At 49.1% G+C, this 15,000-nt stretch overlaps 1 protein-coding gene across 1 annotated transcript in view; it reads right to left on the reverse strand.

Moving 5' to 3' along the window:
- The window catches only part of myom3 (myomesin 3), a 76,504-nt gene that overhangs the window by 34,251 nt on the left and 27,253 nt on the right, over positions 1 to 15,000 (reverse strand). The window contains exons 6-13 of the mRNA XM_061255471.1: positions 14,157 to 14,245; positions 13,027 to 13,071; positions 11,091 to 11,231; positions 10,443 to 10,604; positions 7,759 to 7,900; positions 3,277 to 3,473; positions 1,864 to 1,917; positions 863 to 990 (exon numbers count right to left, since the gene is read on the reverse strand). Coding sequence (XP_061111455.1) covers positions 863 to 990; positions 1,864 to 1,917; positions 3,277 to 3,473; positions 7,759 to 7,900; positions 10,443 to 10,604; positions 11,091 to 11,231; positions 13,027 to 13,071; positions 14,157 to 14,245 — 958 coding nt within the window. The remainder of the gene's footprint in view (positions 1 to 862; positions 991 to 1,863; positions 1,918 to 3,276; positions 3,474 to 7,758; positions 7,901 to 10,442; positions 10,605 to 11,090; positions 11,232 to 13,026; positions 13,072 to 14,156; positions 14,246 to 15,000) is intronic.

The following is a 15,000-nucleotide window of genomic DNA, read 5'->3' on the forward strand; positions in this document are numbered from 1 at the left end:
TCCCTGCATCTCATTTAACCCTGTGAAGAGTGCGTTTATTTGTGAATATCAAGACCGAGACAGCAGACCAAGAACAATGGGAAAACTGTGCACTGCTGACCTTGGCTACTTTGTTGAGGGAAATGCTTAACTGTTTGTGATTAGTGTGCTTAACCTCCTAAGACCTGGCGTACACATGCGTGGACTCCACATTTTGGGCTGTACAACCATAATACTTCATTCTTAAGACCGAGAGTCCACATATGTGGACATCATTTTTCTCAAAAACTACATCATGTCAAAAGATGATGCTTAGTTTTTATACTTATCAGGTCCCAATAAGCCCAAATAGCAAAGAGAAATTAGAAATGCATACCAAAAAAGAGTGCGGGTCTTAGGAGGTTAATTTCATACTTTGGTGTTTCTTGTTGTTAGAGTGGAATTTAAAGCTTTCCTGGTAGTAAGTAGCTTCTAGTTATGCACTTATCCCTGGTTATGGGTATGCACTTTGTTGTACGTCGCTCTGGATAAGAGCGTCTGCCAAATGCCATTAATGTAATGTAATGGTTAGGGGGGTTCAGTTTCACATTTTGCCATTTGTTGTTATTGTGCTGAGTTCAATGTTTCCTTTCTCAGCAATCAGCAGTTAGTGGTTAGCAGTTAGCCATTAGTGGTTAATGGTAAGCTTTTAGTGTTTAGCTGTTAGCTTCTTGGCAGTTAGCAGTTAGCGGTTAGTTGTTAGCAGTTAGCTGTAACTGGTTAGCGGTTAGCATTTTAGCAGTTAGTGGTTAGCTGTTCATGCTTAGCAGGTAGCTGTCAGTTGTTAGCAGTTAGCTGTTAGCAGGCGGTCTCTAGGCAACACCGGACTGCAGGTTTCTCTCACCTGCTCCACATAGAAGGTGAGTTTCTCTCTCCCGCGGGGGTCCGGCTCGCTCCAGCTCAGCACAGCGTAGGTGTCCCTCACCTCAGAGGCGTGGACGTCCGTGGGGGGGAGGGGAACCCGAATTTCACCTGAACAGGTGCGGTGCGGTGTGGGAGGAGGAGGGGCGGGGAGTTACTCGCAAGCCTCCACACTCCCAGCCGAAACGTCCAGCTAAGACCAGGGGGCTGCTACGCCGGTTTGATAGTTTAAGCTGTTTTTTCAACGTTTCTAGTTGGTCATAGTTGGCCTTTGGCGGGTCAAAGCTGGCCTCTAGCTGGGAAAAGCTTGTCAAAGCCAGCTGGTAGAGTACGCTGGCAGTCAAGCTGGTGGACCCTGGTTATGGGTATGCACTTTGTTGTACGTCGCTCTGGATAAGAGCGTCTGCCAAATGCCATTAACGTAATGTAATGGACTAGCGGACTATACAGACTGGTCAGCTGGTGAAAAGCTGAGTGACCAGCTAAAACTATTAAACGTTTCAATTTAAACCAGTGTGGCCTGCTTCCTCTAAAAGGAAACAAGTCATTGTGTATGGTTACAGTATACCAAGTTTTAAGCCTATGCTGGAAGCTCATTGGTTGAGCTGGCTTGAATTGTGTCCTGCTATTGGTCAGGATGTCTTTATCTCTGTGTGGACATGGCAGATTTATATTCGCTGCAGAGCAGAAAGGCAGCCATAAAACCCGCGCCTTCATTATCAGCGTTGTTTTCAGAGCGGATCGTAAACGCACAGGTGTACGGAGACGCTGATGTGGAGAGTAATTGGGAGACGCCGCATCGTGTCCTTAGACAACCCAACAGTCTCGCCTCTTCACAGAAACATTACTTGTGTCCATGAATATATGTATTGTCTGCGTGCACATTTGAGTGTGTCTGTATGTGTGAATGCGGGTATATGTATGCATCTATGCGTGTGTGTGTGTGTGTGTGTGTGTGTGTGTGTGTGTGTGTAGTGCTGTCACCTTCCAGTTGGTCTTTAGTGATGATAATCTCCTTTCCCCTGTCCAATTTCACCACTGAGAGAAAGAGAGGGAGGGAGATAGAGAGAGAGAGGGAGGGAGATAGAGAGAGAGAGGGAGAGAGATGAGAGAGAGAGAGAGAGAGACAGAGAGAGGGAGAGATTATAGAGACTGATTATATTTGGGAATGTACTGAAATAGACGCTCCATTAAAGCATTTTAACATTGAGCGAGAGGAATGGTGGAGCGAGAGACAGGGAGGGAGAGAGACGGACAGAGGAGGAGAGAAACAAGTTAGAGAGACAGAGAGAAAAGCTGGAGAGGAGGGAGAGAGAATAGATGGAGAGAGGGAGGAGAGGAGGTAGGGAGAGAAGATGGCGGGGAGGAGAGGAGGTAGAGAGAGATGGAGAGAGAGGGAGGAGAGGAGAGAGAATAGATGGAGGGAGAGGGAGGAGGAGGTAGAGAGAGATGGAGAGAGAGGGAGGAGAGGAAGTAGAGAGAGAGATGGAGAGAGGGAGGAGAGGAGGTAGAGAGAGATGGAGAGGGAGGAGAGGAGGTAGAGAGAGAGATGGAGAGAGAGGGAGGAGAGGAGGTAGAGAGAGATGGAGAGAGGGAGGAGAGGAGGTAGAGAGAGATGGAGGGAGAGGGAGGAGAGGAGGGAGAGAGATGGAGAGAGAGGGAGGAGAGGAGGTAGAGAGAGATGGAGGGAGAGGGAGGAGAGGAGGGAGAGAGATGGAGAGAGGGAGGAGAGGAGATAGAGAAAGAGATGGAGGGAGAAGGAGGAGAGGAGGGAGAGAGAGATGGAGAGAGAGGGAGGAGAGGAGGGAGAGAGAGATGAGAGAGAGGGAGGAGAGGAGGGAGAGAGATGGAGAGAGAGGGAGGAGAGGAGATAGAGAGAGATGGAGAGAGGGAGGAGAGGAGGGAGAGAGAGATGGAGGGAGAGGGAGGAGAGGAGGGAGAGAGAGGGAGGAGAGGAGGGAGAGAGAGATGAGAGAGAGGGAGGAGAGGAGGGAGAGAGAGATGGAGAGAGAGGGAGGAGAGGAGATAGAGAGAGATGGAGAGAGGGAGGAGAGGAGGGAGAGAGAGATGAAGAGAGGGAGGAGAGGAGGGAGAGAGAGATGAAGAGAGGGAGGAGAGGAGAGAGAGGGAGAGGGAGGAGAGGGAGGAGAGGAGGGAGAGAGAGATGGAGAGAGGGAGGAGAGGAGGTAGAGAGAGATGGAGAGAAGGAGGAGAGGAGGGAGAGAGAGATGGAGGGAGAGGGAGGAGAGGAGGGAGAGAGAGATGGAGGGAGAGGGAGGAGAGGAGAGAGAGAGAGATGGAGGGAGAGGGAGGAGAGGAGGGAGAGAGAGAGAGAGAGAGGGAGGAGAGGAGGGAGAGAGAGATGGAGAGAGGGAGGAGATGGGGAGAGAGAGTTACCCATGGTCCTGCCGGGCTCGGCCGGGTCGCTCAGGAGGACGGGGTCGGTGGCTTTGGAGGGGCGGCCCACCCCCGCCTGGTTGAGCGCCAGCACCCTGAACTGGTACATCCCCCCGTCCTTCAGCCCCGTGACCGGGGCGCAGCAGGCCCTCTGCACCCCCGGGCAGCGCGCCCACCTCCCCACGCTCATATCAAACCTGCGGGGCGCACGGCTCGCACGTCAGCGCCGAACACCGCGGTCAAACGGGGATCGGCTTGGACTCAAATGCTCTTCCGTGCTCGACTGATCTTGCCTGGTGCAACTGAACCAACCAAGAGGACGGGGTTTGCACTTTTTTTTTTTTTGAGAGTATTTTGTGAGCTCCAGCGCACCAGATATGCTCAACAAAGCACGGAGCAGTATTTGAATCCAAAGCAATTACAAGGTCGGACGAGCCGCCCCTGTTTTTCAGGGAACAACTAACTTCTGTGGTCTTGGGGTTAAATGTTATCTGTTGCTCACACTAATATCTCATACTTCAGCATCACACATTTAGTTGCCTTATAAATATAGACATTTCCTTGTTCCTTAAATGGTACAGTTAGACTATAGGGAGCAGTTTTTATTTCCCATGATTCACGCAGTGAAATACGGCTCCAGTAACTCCCGCCAGCGAGAGGCAGCGTGTAAATGAACTGAAACTGAACAGAAAGGAGAGGGAAAGGAGCGAGCGAGTGACACAGATGGAGAGAAGGATATAAAAAGGTGAAGCGATCCTGGATGGCGGTGTGACGTGTGTTCCCTTTCTGTGAGGCGGGCGTTTAATGCCCTGCCACACGACTCTGATTGTGGCCGACAGCAGCGATAAGGGGGGGGCGGGAGGGGGGGGGGGGGGTACAGTAAAAACGCAGCCGGCGTGAAACAGCATCACCTGGCAGAGTCAACAGCGGCCTGATAACACAGCGCAGGGCTTCTCAGTGTGTGCCGCCGTTGCTAGGAGACGGGACGGCGGGTTCCGAGAGTCATTCTACTGCCACTTTCTGCCTTCTGCTGCCCTGTCTGCAGTTCTGCACACACACACACACACACACACACACATATATATGCATACACACACACCCGCACACGCACACACACATATACATACACACACACACCCGCACACGTGCACACACACACACACATATGCATACACACACACAGACATGCACACACGCACACGCACACATATGCATACACACACATGCATATATGCACACATGCATACACACACACACACACGCACACACAGACAGACACACACATGCACACATGCATGCACACATTGTGGACATACACACAATCACACATACACACACATGCATGCACACACACATGCACATATGCATATAAGCACACAGACATACGCATACACACAGACACACACATGCACACATTGTGGACATACAATCACACATACACACATACACACACATGCATGCACACACACGCACATTGTGGGACATACGCACACTCACACACACAGACAGACACACACATACATACTCACACACTCACACACACACAAACACACGCGTACACACACACATGGCACAGTCACAAGACAATGGGAGGCCACACAATCCCTGCAATCTCATTATCGATATTAACTGGGCCATTCATCATAAGCCTGGCATTGCCACTTCTCCAGATGGACGTTATATCAGAGGTGTCAAGGACTTGGCCTTTGTTTCTCTCTCTCTGCCTCATTCTCTTTCTTCTCTTTCTCTCTCTCATTTCCTTGTGCTTTGTGGGGGCTGACGGCTCTCTGTGCCTTGTGATGTCTTGTTGTACTGTCATAATAAAGGTGTGTTAAAACTCAATCTCTCTCTCTCTCCCTCTCTCTCTCTCACACATTGGTGACAAAACCAAACCTGTCTCACTGGTTTCTCATCCTGATGTGAGAGCACTCTTCAGCTGTCAGGCCCCTGCCAGGATCGGATGATTGCCTGCTCATCGGCCGTCCAGTATAAACAACGTTCATGCCCAATCGACCTTTCCCAGAATCATTTGCACAGGGACTTCCTCCCCAGGTTTTTCAAATAATAAATTTTAAATAAACGGTACAGCAACATTTATGACCGGGGGACGTTATTATCAACCAGGTAGGTGGGGAAACATTCGCCTGAACACCTCAGCAGCTGGGGGACGTCCCCGAACCGTTCGGCGTCTGTCACTCACGCTGACGCGCTCTGTCACGTCCAGCTGTCACCTGCGCTTAATTGGCGGCTCTACGGCAGGAGCAGACAAAATGGCGGAGAGCTGTGAATTCCCAGGGAGGCTGCGGACGGAAGCGTGCGTCGGCCGGTGGCTCTATCCCAGCGTGTGCACCACCGGCAGCGCCTGCTCCTGTACTGCTTACTGCACAGCTCTACGTCCGACACGCGTTCCCTAAATCACTCGCACTGCCCCCACCTGACTCCAGGTAATCTGGGCTAAGCGCCTGGGGGCAATTTACAGTCTCCATGTTGTTTCACCAGCATGTCTTTGGACTGTGGGAGGAAACCAGAGTACCTGGAGGAAACCCATGCAGACACGGGGAGAACATGCACACACAAACACACACACACACACACACTCTCACACACACTCTCTCTCACACACACACACATACACACACACACACACACACACTCTCTCTCTCACACACACACACACACACACTCTCACACACACACACACACACACACACACGCACTCACACACACACACACACACACACTCACTCACTCACACACACACACACTCACACACACACACAAACACACACACACACACACACACTCACACACACACACACACACACACACACACACACACACACACACACAGAAATATCTTGCTATTCCTGTGCGGACCCCAGTTTTGGACACACAGGAAATATAATTTGATCCTTTAATTTAAGGAAAAGGATTTTTTTCTGAAGGACATTTGTTTCTCCATTAGCGTGTGTGGGGAGCGGGAAAGTCGAGCAGCCGGGCAGAAGCGCAGGGTAATGGATTTCTGACTCAGAGCTTTTACAGCAAGGCCATTTAATCTCAACGGTTTCACAAAGTTCAAATCAGATCACGTCAAATCAAAATGTATTTATGTTGCACTTTCTCCAGGACATTCGTGACGGTATCTCCTGTCTAAACTGTCATAACGACCAGCCAGGAGCGGGAAGAGCCCCCTCCGTGCCCGAGAGGCAGCCATCTTGGGAATAGCCAGACTCAAAAGTGGCAGGCCCATCCATCCATTATCTAACCCGTTTTATTCCTGGTCAGGATCTCTGGGGGTGCTGGGAAGCCTATCCCAGGGTGCATCGGGCAAGAGGAGAGCCGTCTTCTGCTGGTAAATAAATATCCGGCTGTATAAAATGATGGACCGAATGTGATATTATAAGCCATGTTAGTCACTCTGGAGAGAGAGTGGCTGCAAAACAGATTAATGATGCCTGCCTGTACTGTGTACACCCCCCACCGTAATGGAATAAACCCCCGTGGAGGTCAGGATGCTAGAATCATTACATTAAAGCCCCCCCCCTCTCTCTCACTCTCTCTCTTTTCAGACTGCCTCTTAGCTCCCCATCCCCCCCTCATCCGCACAAAATGTACGAAGTAAATTTAAGTGTTGTTAATTCAAATCCAATAGAGTACATATGGAACATTAATATCTCCCAAGACATGATGGCGCCCTGAAATGAGGGCGAGGGGGGGGGGGTGGAGGTATGCACACAGCGGGCTGATTTCTATGTGGTGAAACCAAAGTGTATGAAAACATGCTTTAATAAAAGCTTGGAATTTGCACTATAAGCACATCTGCACATCCGTTTGATCACAAATCACACTTTACAGGACAGAGCCAAATCAAGAAAGAAAATGCCTCTGTCCGAAACATTATGGCGCTCACTACAGAAGTCCAATCAGGGTTATATGTACTCTGCAAGAGTTGTTTTAACACAGAACATTTTACTTTTATATCTTATTATATTCTCGCAATTGCAGAATGTGTCGGTGGCGCTTCTCCGCGGTCCGGTATACTATTCAAACCGATTTCCAGGGCGTGAAGAATCGGTGAATAATTAAGACCAGAAGTTGGCGCGAAATCCTGAAACGGATCGGCCCTTGTTGTGCGCAACCTGACGTAATGCTTATGAATTTCTGATTCCCACTCCTGGTTCTCGCTGAGAATGGTTCATTTGGGGGGTGTCTCGGTGGCGCAGCCTGCAGAGCACTGACCGCATGCTCATTGCGAGCCGCGACGTCGGCGGTTCGAATCCGACCGCCTGACATTTGTTGCATATCTTCCCCTCTCTCTCTCGCTCCCATTCTTCCTGTCTCTCTATACTATATACTGTCCAATAAAGCTGAAAAAGGCCTAAAAAAAAAAAAAAAAAAAAAAAAAGAGAATGGTTCATTTGCATGAGTGCGTTAGTGATGTTAGATATACGCCCGTGGATCTGCCCCCCCGCCCCCCCTCACTTCTCCACGTAGTAGCCCAGCACGGGGCCGGCTCCGTCCGCACTGGGGGGGCTCCAGGTGAGGAAGACGTAGTCCCGGTTCACATCGCTGCACCGCACACTCAGGGGGGAGGCGGGGGACCCCACAGTGGGGGACGTCCCGTCTGAGAGGAGACGTGGAGGAAGAGGGGTACCGGGGTGGGGGGTACAGTAGGGTGGGGGGCACAGGGGTGAGGGGTGGGGGGTATGGGATGGGGGGGGGGGTGATGGACAGAGAATGAGACTACACAGTCACACAGAGCGTGTATTTGTATAGCGCCTTTCACAGCGGACTGTCCCAAAGAGCAGACGAGGTAAACGACTCCCTAGGAGGAGAAAAACCCTCGAACAGTGGCGAGAAAAAACTTCCCCCATGGGAAGAAATCTCTGGAGGAACCCGGCTATAGGGGGATGCCCATCCTCCGCTGGCCTATAGGTTGAGACGGTAACAGTTCAGGTACTAAACCAGCAGGTCATCTATAGAGTCCACATGGACGGATGTAAAGTATGATACATAATCTAAACCCTTTCCCTTGTAATTTTTATACCTTAATTGCCCAGCCAAGCTCGACATGAGGTGTTGATAAATTGCCGTGAAGCTGCTGAAGAGACTTGTGACAAGGTGGGCCATTATTTCAGTGTTGTGGAACACGAGTCAACATACGCACCGGGATGTTCAACCGGCACTGGACTAATGGAGTTCCTCCAGGTGACGCGGACACTAAGTGCAGTTAGAAATGCTTATTGGGTCATGAATAAATCCACGCCGCATTAAAATCATTTTTAAAAAAAGCATCTTCTCTCGTTCACCTACCCTAATGAAAGCTGACAGGCGTGTTGTTATGGAAACCCGGGTCTGGCCGGCTGTGAGTTTTACTATGGTTCTTAATAATAATATTGCGCTGTTATTGAATTACTGTATATTAAAATTGCTCATTATCTAGTATTTAAAAAGTGGGTACTGTTTGAACTATTAATTAACGTGGAGCTCCAAGTCAATAATGTGTTCCCTAAACAAGTGTTACATGTTCCATCCATCCATTATCCTAACCCGCTTATCCTGAACAGGGTCGCAGGGGGGCTGGAGCCTATCCCAGCATACATTGGGCGAAAGGCAGGAATACACCCTGGACAGATCAGCAGTCCATCGCAGGGCACACACACCATTCACTCACACACTCATACCTACGGGCAATTTAGACTCTCTAATCAGCCTGTCCTGCATGTCTTTGGACTGTGGGAGGAAACCCACGCAGACACGGGGAGAACATGCAAACTCCACACAGAGAGGCCCCGGCCGACGGGGATTCGAGCCCAGGACCTCCTTGCTGTGAGGCGGCAGTGCTACCCACTGCACCATCCGTGCCGCCAGTGTTACATGTTCATAAATAAATTATTAAGCATTCATAACTGAGAGTTATTGTAAAGTATTTAGCTGTGGTGGGCAGCTGTAGCTTTCACATTGCAGCGCCCCGCTTCTGATCTCCTCAGAAGGCGAGAGAGCAAATCGCTCTCAGATCCAAACAGGGCTTGCATTCCCCTGTTATACTACCTCCTTTCCTTAAAATCATCCATCCATCCATCCATCCATCCATCCATTATCTTAACCTGCTTATCCTGAACACGGTCGTAGGGGGCACACACCATTCACTCACACACTCATACCTACGGGCAATTTAGACTCTCCAATCAGCCTAACCTGCATGTCTTTGGACTGTGGGAGGAAACCGGAGCACCTGGAGGAAACCCACGCAGACACGGGGAGAACATGCAAACTCCGCACAGAGAGGCCCCGGGACCTCCGGCAGTGCTACCCACTGCACCATCCGTGCCGCCCCCTAAAAATAATTATCATGCTAATTCTACCCGGGAAATGAGTAGCAGGTAGGGGGTTTAAAAAAAAAAAGAGAGAAAAAAAAGCACTGCCAAGTCAGGCGCTCTCCGTAATTATAACTCCTAGCAGGAGGCTGACCCGGACAGCTTAACGAGGCAGGAGAGCCAGTGTCCGCACAGTCACTGAGGTTACGGTGTTACTCCGGCTGGACGTCTGCAGCCCAGGGGGGTGTGAGTACAGCACCAGGGCTGGGGGGGGGGGGGGGGTCACGTGGAGGGGCATAAATGCTTCAGCAGGCAGTTGGTGGGGAGGATATTTTTGGTAATATACTATTTTTTTGGGGCCTTTCCCCCGATGTGCTTGGTTCTCATGCACTGGTGCTCCTAACCCTTTAAGGTTTGAGATTACTTTAAAGTCCACAGCCGATTTCAACCCCAACACCCACCAGACCAGGTGAGGTGAGGCTAATTGTGTAGTTAAAGGTACAATAGGTAATTTCGGACTTCTGACGGTGAAGAGAGGAATTGCAGCAACAAACACGCTCAAACCACAACACTGTCTATCCCACCCCTTCTCTGTGAACTCATTGGCTGTGGCAATTTGAACCAATTCTCAACCAATGAGCTTGAATTAGTGTATAGCTATACAATGATTTCGGTGTCTGGCTGTCAGCTGCATAATTTGATTTTAACCATACATGACTATAAACACAGGCAGATGGTGAGTCAACATGTCAGTGAGGGACTTCAATGGTCTTGTAACAATGTTTTAACCTAATTGGGCCTTTAAATGCTTTGATTGGTCACCTCTGCACATGCCCAGACCGGCCTCACCTGTGACGTAGACGTAGGCCTTGTGCTCTTTGACCCCCTCGCTGGTGCTCAGACGGACCGTGTACACGCCCTCCTGCTCCTTGTGCACGCCCTTCAGGGTCAGGGAGCTGGAGGCGGAGCCTGTCTGTAGCTCCGCCCTGCTGGAACTACGGACAGGAAGTCCTAGAGGGGGGGGAGGGGGAGGGTCACATCTTTCAGTGAACTACACACGGAGGACTGCACACCCACCCACACACACACACACACACACACACACACTAATATACTTAGCCACATGCACACAAGCATGCACACACATAAACACATACACGCCAAGTAGACCATCGTTTCTAAGCATTTTTTCAACAAAAAAAAACGTGCATAGAAAATGTAGTTTTAAGCTCTGAGTTCGTGTCACATCAATTAAGTACAGACACACACACACACACATACCTAGCATGGACACACACACACACACACACCTAGTAAGTAGGGACATGGCTTTTGAAGCGGTCACACATCACACGGCATCCCCCGCACATTCGCACCGATAGCCCCGGGAACGCTAACGTGCTAAGCGCTAATGAGCTCTCCCGGAGCGCTAACGTGCTAAGCGCTAACGAGCTCTCCCGGAGCGCTAACGAGCTAACGAGCGGCGTGGCGGCTCACCGTCGCAGAACCAGGCCACGTCCTGCTGGGAGGGCAGGAGGGCCGAGGAGAAATCGCAGCGCAGCGTGATGGACTCCCCCTCGCGGGTGAAGGACGGCGGGAAGGCGGACGCAAACCGGGCCTCTGGCTCCGGAACCGGGCCTGGACGGGAGGGGAAGACCGCTGACATAACACCTTCCACACAGGTAAAAAAAATAAATAAATAGCCCGTAACACTCTGCGCAAAGGAGTATGGGGTTCCCCCCAGTGGCCTGGCTAAATTCCCAACATTCACTGAAAACGTCTTCTCTCCCTCTCCACCTCCAGCTGATGTGTGGTGAGCATTCTGGCACAAAATGGCTGCCGTTTCATCAAAACATGACCCCGTAGGGGGCTGCACATCGGTGGTGGTCGAGCGAGTGAGGTTCCCCCCTCACCCCTGTAAAGCACTTTGAGTGTGGAAAAAACTGCTATATAATGCAAGGATTAACTATTATAATAACTCACCTGTATGAACTACAGATGCTGGGAATCACCATAGCACGACCATGACTGAGATTCACTCTAATTGTGTCATTCATTTTCAGTTGTATTCATACTTGCATTCCATCTATTCCTGTAACTAGTACTCTTGTATTGCACTACAACCTTAGCTCATAACATACATAGCTTATTACTAATTTGTACATCGCCCATTGCACTGAATTAAACTGTACTATACTGGTCACCTGACCTGCATAACGGTCACTGTTGTGCACTTAAATTAGTTTACCCTGCTTATTACTCATTCCTTGGTGCTATTTAATTGTTTTGTATTTATTATTTCTTTATTTTTGTTGGCAACAAGAATTCCACCGTACAAGTTACGGTACCTATACCACGCTCATTCTCAAAAAAGCATAGCTGTTCGCACCAGGTGCTTGTGAAAGACTATTAATACCAAGCCATGACAACTTGCCAACTACATTACTTTTCTGAAAGGACTGATTGTGATGATTTCTGTCTGTAGCTCGCAGTCTCCCCCCAAAAAACTAAAAGAAAACCAAACAAACAAAAAAATCTACAGACTGAGACTGAATCAGGTTTTAATTAACTGATTTTGAGAGGCTTGTTGAAAGCTAAACTAAATGGCAATTTACATTTTCAGGAGCAGTGCTACATCACTTGTGTGTGGCGGTTGAACAGGAATAAACATCAGGGGGATGGGAAGTCAGACAGAAATTAGCAGGTAGCAGGTGGGTTGACATTTTCAAAAGGTACACATTCTTGACAAGCCATTTGTAGAGGCAGTCGAGCATGGAACAAAACAAAACAAAAAAAGTGTCTCACAAAAGAAGATTTGTGGGGCAGAAAGAAACAAGACTTTTTGCATTCGTAACCCAAACAATGGCGGTTATGAGAATTATGATTATGGTCCGCTCTGAAATATCAGGCCCTAAGAAACATCTGCACAGGATGCAGCCGAACTACTGCCCGTTATTGCCTATAACGTTATATTTGATTCGCCATTTAGCGGTGGCTATTACCGTTTATCTACAGTTTTACAGCGGCCGCCACTTTCCCCCTCCGGCCGAGCCTGCCTTCTGCCGATTGCTGTGATAGAAAACGGAGACGGTGCACACTCTGTTCTTCCTCAGTCACATCCTGAGATTACTAATATCGTGTTCGATGTTTACTCTCCAGAGTGTCGGTTGCTTTCCCTCCAAAGGCCACCTTTGAAAATGGACCTTTGGGCAGCTTGCAGTGTTTCGGGAGAAAGCACTCCAGTACAGTAGACAGTACGGTAAAGTGTTTGTATATCTTTACAGGATTTTACTGCTTAACAGGTTTTCACAGATTTTTCATGAACACTATATTCTCCCGCCCAGCACATAGTACAATAAGGAAAGGACTTCAAAGGGGACGATAAGAGAAGAAGAGATGCCTTGTGATTGGACGGAGAAGAGCAGGTACTCACTTTCACTCAAGGAGCACTCCAACCCAGATTCTAAACCCTGATAGGCTGGAATAGAAAAGGGGAGGGGTAGGGGGTGGTGTTGGGGGTGGAGGTTGGAGGAAGGGACAGGAAGAGGAGGAGGAGGAAGAGGAAGAGAGAGCATTCATCAAAGTCAGATCCTTCACATATCAAGGCCCACATCAAATATTCCCTTAAACCTTTTTTTAATAAGACACAGGAACTGAGTGGTGTTACCACACACACACACACACACACACACAGACACACACACACCCCTCCCATGCTGAATCTGTTCGTTATCCCTCCCGGTGTAATTAGGACAGGAGGAGACACGGTCCATTATCACCGGGTCCTGAACAGTGGCCCGTTCCGCTCGTTTTGCTAGTTTCAAAACTAGCTCACTGAGCTCATTGAGCTCATTCTGCTCATTCCGCTCATTCAGCTTGTTTCGCTCATTCCGCTCATTCAGCTCATTCCGCTCATTCAGCTCATTCAGCTCATTCTGCTCATTCAGCTCATTCTGCTCATTCCGCTCATTCCGCTCATTCTGCTCATTCCGCTCATTGAGCTCATTCTGCTCATTCCGCTCATTGAGCTCATTCTGCTCATTCCGCTCATTCTGCTCATTCCGCTCATTCTGCTCATTCCGCTCATTCAGCTTGTTTCGCTCATTCAGCTTGTTTCGCTCATGCATGTGGTGAGCAGGTCCCTGCCGTGTCTTTAATAATCTGCCTAAGCTGATTATCCAATCCTGATGCTGCTCCTCTGCACCCTGTTCATGTTCTGCGCCGTGGTAATGATACATGGGAATATCTGGGACAACACGGCTTTTGCCCTCAGTATTGATCAGTGAAACTACCGGCCCCAGCAGTATGAAAACGGGAGTGTCTTTGGGCAGACTTTTTACCATGCCTCTCTCAACACAAGCTCAATTTTAGAAGGTGTGTGTGTGTGTATGTGTGGGGGGGGGGGGGGGTGTCACAAATGGCACCCACAGATATATGACATTTTGGGATGAACAACATATTAATATATTATAATATTGCTTTTCTTCCTCTATACTTTGCAGTAAAATACATGAGAAAGTGCAGGCACAAGGTTAAAAGAGAGGGAGGTGAGAAGTCTCTTACAGTTCACCAGCAGCGTGGCGTAGGTGGTGGCTTCTCCCAGACTGCTCTTGGCCACGGCCTTGTACTCCCCGCCATCTTCAACCGAACACCTGAGAACAACACCGCAGCCAACACACACACAGACACCGTGTAGGTAACCAGGCAACAGGGCTCTGTCAGGGAGACTAGCAAGTGCTCTTACCAGTGAAGGGGAACGGACTATAAACTCTCAGAAATTGTGACAGCGGAGGTACATCAAGCAAACTTCATTCAACTTCGTTCATCAAACTTCCCAAATGTAACCTGAAAGTGCAGTATTGTTCTCTTTGGGTGCAAATGAGCATAAAAGCAGAAAAGGCACAATTTATTTATATATTGCTGGCATTGCTGGCTACCATTTTATGTACCTATAGTGCCTTTATGTACCTATACCACCAGCCACAAGTATTTGTACCTTTTCAGGCACTTTTCGTACCTTTCTTGCTGTAGGCAGAAAAGGGGTGGGGGAATGGGGATGGGGGGTGCTTGAGGTATCAGATGAATTTCAGGGAAGCACACCCAGTTCATACAGAGACGGTGGATGAACATAAGCACCGTGGTGTTGAATGTGTCGATAAACCAAACCGCAATGTCAGAATTCAAGAAAATGGAGCAATTCTTTTGAAAAACGTTTTTTTTTTTCTTTTAAATGTCAATGTGGTTTTAAAGACGCTCCTTCACAAAAGTGTCCCGCAAAGCGTCATTACCTTCCGCCTCACCTGAGAGGACAAACAATCACAAGACAAATAACAAACTGCAAATAACTCCTTTGACTGTGAAGGTGATAACTGGCACCACACAGCACAGTACCAAAAACAGTTAGGGC

The sequence above is a fragment of the Conger conger genome, chromosome 1, assembly GCF_963514075.1.
Source record: "Conger conger chromosome 1, fConCon1.1, whole genome shotgun sequence".
NCBI classification, from domain to species: Eukaryota; Metazoa; Chordata; class Actinopteri; order Anguilliformes; family Congridae; genus Conger; species Conger conger.